The sequence below is a fragment of the Stigmatopora argus genome, chromosome 7 (assembly GCF_051989625.1).
Source record: "Stigmatopora argus isolate UIUO_Sarg chromosome 7, RoL_Sarg_1.0, whole genome shotgun sequence".
In the NCBI taxonomy this organism is placed as follows: domain Eukaryota; kingdom Metazoa; phylum Chordata; class Actinopteri; order Syngnathiformes; family Syngnathidae; genus Stigmatopora; species Stigmatopora argus.
The window spans coordinates 8163819-8170022 of record NC_135393.1 but is presented as its reverse complement, the minus strand read 5'-3'; the positions used below and the strand labels follow the sequence as shown (position 1 = coordinate 8170022).

Here is a 6204-nt window from a genome sequence, read left to right as displayed (position 1 = left end):
TTAGTCAAACGAGAGCGGGATTCGAACCCCATCTCCCACATGGCAGTCAAATCCACTAACTTGAGGTCTGTCTGACCCAATGTCTTTGCCACTGGACCACAGTGACTTCTGAAATGAGATGATTGGAAGTTATATTTATCATTTTCATCACCTCAATAAACAATTTGAGATTTGCAAAGAGTGGACTTGAACTCACTCCAGATTTGAACTTGTGTCCAACTTCAATTTCAACCCATTGTTCTTGCCACTGGACCACAGTGTCTTCTGAAATGATGTGATTGGAAGTTATATTTATCCTTTTAATTACCTCAATAAACAATTTGAGAATTGCAAAGAGTGGAATCAAACTCACTTCTGATTTGAACTTGAGTCCACCTGAAGTTCTGACCCATTGTCTTTGCCACTGCACCACTGTAAAGTTGTATTTATCCTTTTCATTACCTCAATAAACAATTTGAGAATTGCAACGAGTGGAATTGAACTCACTCCTGATTCCCACCTCATGTTCTGACCCAATGATTTTGCCAGTGGACCACAGCAACAACTAGAAGTCAGATTTATTCTCCGACTCTCTTAGCCTTACTTGCTGTCATTTTTTTAAAGAAAAAAAGCCTTACTATACTATGTCGTTTTTTAAGAAAAGAAGCCTTACTATACAATATCGTTTTTTAAGAAAAAAAAGGCTTCCTCTACTATGTCGTTTTTCAAGAAAAAAAGCCATGCTATACTATGTCGTTTTTTAGGAAAAAAAAGCCTTACTATACTATGTCGTTTTTTAAAGGGAAAAAGCCATACTATACTATGTCGTTTTTTAGGGGGGAAAGCCATACTATACTATGTCGTTTTTTAGGGAAAAAGCCTTCCTCGACTATGTCGTTTTTTAGGGGGGAAAAGCCATACTATACTATGTCGTTTTTTAAGAAAAAAAGCCTTACTATACTATGTCGTTTAAGAAAAAAAGCCATACTATACTATGTCGTTTTTTAAAGGAAAAAAGCCATACTATACTATGTCGTTTTTTAAAGGAAAAAAGCCATACTATACTATGTCGTTTTTTAGGGGGAAAAGCCATACTATAGTATGTCGTTTTTTTAGGGAAAAAGCCTTCCTCGACTATGTCGTTTTTTAGGGGGGAAAAGCCATACTATACTATGTCGTTTTTTAAGAAAAAAAGCCTTACTATACTATGTTGTTTTTTAAGAAAAAAAGCCATACTATACTATGTCGTTTTTTAAAGGAAAAAAGCCATACTATACTATGTCGTTTTTTAAAGGAAAAAAGCCATACTATACTATGTCGTTTTTTAGGGGGAAAAGCCATACTATACTATGTCGTTTTTTAGGGAAAAAGCATTCCTCTCCTATGTCGTTTTTCACATGAATGAGGTTTCAGAAATATATGGCTATGAATGTACGAACTTTGCTGTCCATTTTGCTGAGTTTTTTTTACACAGCCCTATTTGTTTGGATAATATCCTTGACCTGTACCTCGTTACGTTGAAAGAGGGGGAAAATGTTTTCAAATCTGGGCTTACCTGTTCTTTGTACTGGTCAGCATGACGGCGCTCGTCCTCCACCTGCATCATCACCTCCTTCAGCTTCTTCTCCGTGCGCCGGACTAACTTATTGGCTGCTGCCCTCTCTCTGAAGACGGCCACCGACGTGAAAGGGGAGGAAAAAAATTGGACGGCGTTAGCGGGGATGGACATCATCCAATCCGCGAAGAAGTGACGTGAGCACCTACTTTGCTTCCTGTTCGAGCTGCTCCTCCAGCTGCAGAGTTTTGGCTTCCAACGCCGCGATAGAAGCCTTAAATTTGGATTTGACCGAGCCTTCCAGCTCCGCCAGCTTGGCCTTCAACTCCTGTGCGGGACCCACGAGACTTATCCAGTTAGTAGACGGAAGTGAGCGAATGGCAACAGAATGCTTTTGAGACGTAGGTAGGACCTTGTTCTGGCGCTCCATCTGTTGCCGAGTGTTCTCGCTCTTTTGGGACGCGGCGCGCTCTGCAGCCAGCTCTGTATTTACAGTCTCCAGCTAGAGAAAGCATCATGTTTGGAAAAGGTCATACAACAGGAGTTAAAATGCTTTTTTCCCCCATGAAAAACGCCGTTATACGTCTTATATTAAGGGAAAAAAGCCTTACTATACATGGTCAATTTTTCAACAAATATAACCTTACTATAAATCGTCTACATTAAAAAAATTAAGGAAAAATAGAATTATGATATAACAAAAGCCTTACTATACATGGTCATTTTTTTATATATCGTCTAAATAAAATAATAGAATATAATATAAAAATAGAATTAATATTATATAAGAAAAGCCTTACAATACATGGACTTTTTTTTACCAAGGAATGTTAATGTAAAAGAAAAGTATTTTTTTAATTTATGTTTGTTTTTTGGTGGCTAAATATTTTAGGGTGACTGAGGACCAACTAAAATAGGCCTAGTGATGCCACTGATTGGCAGGCAATTAAATACAAAAGATTAAAAAAAATAATGCATACAAACGCATATTTAATAAAAATATGTGATTATAATATAAATAATAAACCTGGCTTTGCTAGACTTGTATACTAAATGTTGATATTGTGGCCTACATGTCCCATAATGCAGTATGAACGGCAAGTTTCGTTGATTTTTTTTTTTTAAATGACCAAAACTGGTCACTTGCTAAGCCTGTAAAGTATTAAAGAAGTGTAAAAGAAATAGTTGGGAGTGTGTAGAACACAATAAAAGTTTGTGGGTTTTAATGTAGAGATGCACATGGCATTGACTGTCATTTACGTAGTGACTAAGAATAAACGACATTATACATCACCCTGTTTTACCTGAATTGTGCTCTTTCTGAAGCGTTCGTTAAGCAGCTCGGTGTTTCCCTGCTCCTCCTCCAGTTCCTCTTCCAGCTGGGCAATTTGAGCCTCCAGTCGCCTCTTTTCTTCAAGTAACATGGACCTTGAGAGGGGAGGGAAAAAAAACTAAGATGTATGGAAACTACAACATCAGCAACTGACGGGATATACGTGCTTGACACCGACTTTGCGGAAGTGCCGTTGGAGATTTCGTCAGCCAGCTCATCTCGCTCCTGTTCAGCGTGCCGACGGGCTCGTTCAGACGCCGCGTGGTCCTATGAATAACATTTCACGTTTCAATGCCATTGTGTAAAAAAAGGGATTCATTGTGTTGTTTCCTGACCAAATAATATACATACCAAATAACAAACACATTTTGTATGTATGTGAGTGTATGTATGAATGTACGTATAAATGAATGTATGCATGAGTGTATGTATGTATGTATGTATGAGTGTATGTCGTAATGTATGTATGTAAGACTGAATGTATTTATCAATGTATGAATGTTTGTATCAATGTACAAACGTTTGTATGATTGTATCTATGTATACATGTTATTTTGTATGTAAGTATGTCTGAGTGTATGTATGAATGTAAATTTGTATTTATGTATGTATCAATGTATGATTGTATGTATAAATGTATGCATGAGTATTTGTATGAATGCATGAGTATGTGTATGAATGTATGTGTATGTAGGTATGAATGTATGCATGAAGGTATGCATTAATGTATGTAATTCTGTATGCATGCACGTATTTATGTATGTATGAATATAATTCTGTATGTATGTATGAATGTGTGAGTGTATGTATGAGTGTATGTATGTATGATATGTATGTTATGATATGTATGTATGATATGTATTTATGTCTGAGTGTAGGTATGTATGAATGTATGTAGGTATGTATGAATGTATGTATGTATGAATGAAATTTTGTATGTATGAATGTATGCATGAATGTATGTATGCATGAATATATGTAATTCTGTATGTATGTATGCATACATGCATGTATGTATGAATGAATGTATGATATGTATGTATGAGTGTATGTATGTATGCATGTCTGAGTGTAGGTATGAATGTATGTATGCATGGCTGAGTGTAGGTATGAATGTATGTATGAATGTATGTAATCCTGTATGTATGCATGAAGGTATCAATGAATGTAATTCTGTATGTATGTATGAATGTCCGAGTGTGAGTGTATGTATGTATGAATGTGTGAGTGTATGAGTGAATGTGTGTGTATGAGTGAATGTATGAATGTCTGAGTGTAGGTATGAAAGTATGTATGAATTTATGATAGTATGCATGTATGTATGCATGCATGTATGAATTCATGATAGTATGCATGCATGCATGAATTCATGATAGTATGCATGCATGCATGCATGTATGTATGTATGTGTGTTATTTTGTATGGATGTATGCGTGTTATTTTGTATGTATACTTGGAATGTATGGTATGTTTGTTATTTGTATGTATGTACGTTGGTTTGTTATTTTGCATGTATTTATGTATGTTTTTATATTTGTTATTTGCTATGTATAAATATATACAGTGTGTGATTTAATAAAGTTCCCGAACATTGAAGGCTTTTATTATTATTATTTTTGTATTATTATTTTTATTTTTTATTTTTTTACAATTTTACTGCAAATGAATATCGGCTCCAAATATTGGTTATCGGCCTCCTTTACCTACTAATAATCGGTCCTGAAAAACCCATATTGGTCGATCGCTAATTCTGATGTGACCCTGTAATGGAACAATGATAAAAATGGTTCCATAATTTATTGACGAATTATGAATTGGGAAATGGAAGACGATACATTTTTCTTTAGTTTTGTTGTTAACAAAAACAACAATCTAAGAGTCTTACTATACATACAATAGTTGCAGAGTTCAACATAATGTTTGTTTACTGACCTCTTGTAGTTGCAATATTTCAGCTTCGAGACTCTTCAGTTTCTTCTCATTTTCTTTGGACTGCGTGAAGATCTCATCCCTGGAGGCCCGCGCCTCTTCCAGCTCCCTCTGGTAGTCCTTCATCTGTGTCTAAAAAAAAAAAGTAGATGCAGACTGTGGCTGAGATACAGCTGTTTAAAAAAAAGTATTGGAGACTATGTACCTGGAGTTTCTTCAGTTGTTTCATTGCCTCGTCTCTGGCTTTGTTAGCTGCTTCTATCTGTCCTTCCAGCTCGTTGAGATCCATCTCCAGCTTCTTCTTGGCTGCGACTGCAAGGGTCCTCTGTTTCCTCTCGTCCTCCAACTCTGCCTCCATTTCACGCACCTGCTCACAGCACACCACATTCAACTCACATCTTGGCTCGAAGACAAAGGTTCCAAAGACAAACCTGTTTGACCAGCGCCCTCTTCTTCTCGTCGCCTTGCTCGTCCCTCGCCTGCAAGTCTCTATCAAACTGAGCTTTCATGGCCTGCATGTTGACCTCGAGACGTAATTTGGCGTCCTCGGTGGCCTGCAGCTCATCCTCCAGCTCTTCCAGCTGCGTTCGCATCTCCTCCACTTGTTGCTCCAGTGTACGCTTGGATTTCTCCAGCTCGTGGACCTGTGAAGAGCAACAGCCAGACTTATCAAGCTCCAATCAAGGTCCACTTCAAGCTTTTTACATTGTCCTGCCATATTTGATACCTACAAGCCAAATTACTTTAAACCAGTAGGTAAGAAAGACAGTTTTATGACTTTTTATTACAAATTCAGGCTGGTGCTATGAAATTTAAGACCTCTCCTTCAATTGGTGTCTGGATAGTCTAAAGCAGGGGTCTCAAACCAGTCCTCAAAGGGCCGCAGCGGGTGCAGGTTTTCATTCCAACCCAACAAGTGGACCCCTTTTGCAAGCGTAATCAGTTAATCAGTTGATTGCAGCCAGGTGCTACTTATTTTAGAAGACCCTGATTGGTTAAAATGTCGACACTGGATCGGTTGAAACAAAAACCAGGACCCACTGCGGCCCTCTGCGGAATCGGTTTGAGACACCTGGTCTAAAGGATGAAACCGGCAACTTACATTTTTCCCCACATCATCTTTGGAGCTCATCAGGTCCTCCATTTCTGCACGGAGCTGTTTGTTGAACCTCTCCAGCTCTTCCTTGGCTTCCAGAGCCTCCTCCAGAGCCCTGGCCATGGACAAGGCCTTGGTTTCCTTCTCCCTGGCCTCAGCCTCCGCACGGTCACGCTCTTCAGCGTACCGGGCCGACACAGTCTTCTCCTCCGCCAACATCTGTGGCGTTCAATGCAGACATGGCAGTCACATTCAGAAGAATCGACAGAGCAGGATTTTTTTAAAATTCAAAACGGAGCATGTTCGGTCATT

At 38.3% G+C, this 6204-nt stretch overlaps 1 protein-coding gene across 8 annotated transcripts in view; it reads right to left on the bottom strand.

Moving 5' to 3' along the window:
- Window positions 1-6204, bottom strand: part of LOC144077099 (myosin-10) — a 46424-nt gene that overhangs the window by 10671 nt on the left and 29549 nt on the right. For all 8 annotated transcript variants that reach the window (XM_077604567.1, XM_077604571.1, XM_077604569.1 and 5 more), the window contains 9 exons: window positions 5899-6111; window positions 5228-5440; window positions 5002-5163; window positions 4800-4928; window positions 3046-3134; window positions 2839-2962; window positions 1947-2036; window positions 1744-1862; window positions 1535-1643 (listed from right to left, as the gene is read on the bottom strand). In XM_077604567.1, coding sequence (XP_077460693.1) covers window positions 1535-1643; window positions 1744-1862; window positions 1947-2036; window positions 2839-2962; window positions 3046-3134; window positions 4800-4928; window positions 5002-5163; window positions 5228-5440; window positions 5899-6111 — 1248 coding nt within the window. The remainder of the gene's footprint in view (window positions 1-1534; window positions 1644-1743; window positions 1863-1946; window positions 2037-2838; window positions 2963-3045; window positions 3135-4799; window positions 4929-5001; window positions 5164-5227; window positions 5441-5898; window positions 6112-6204) is intronic.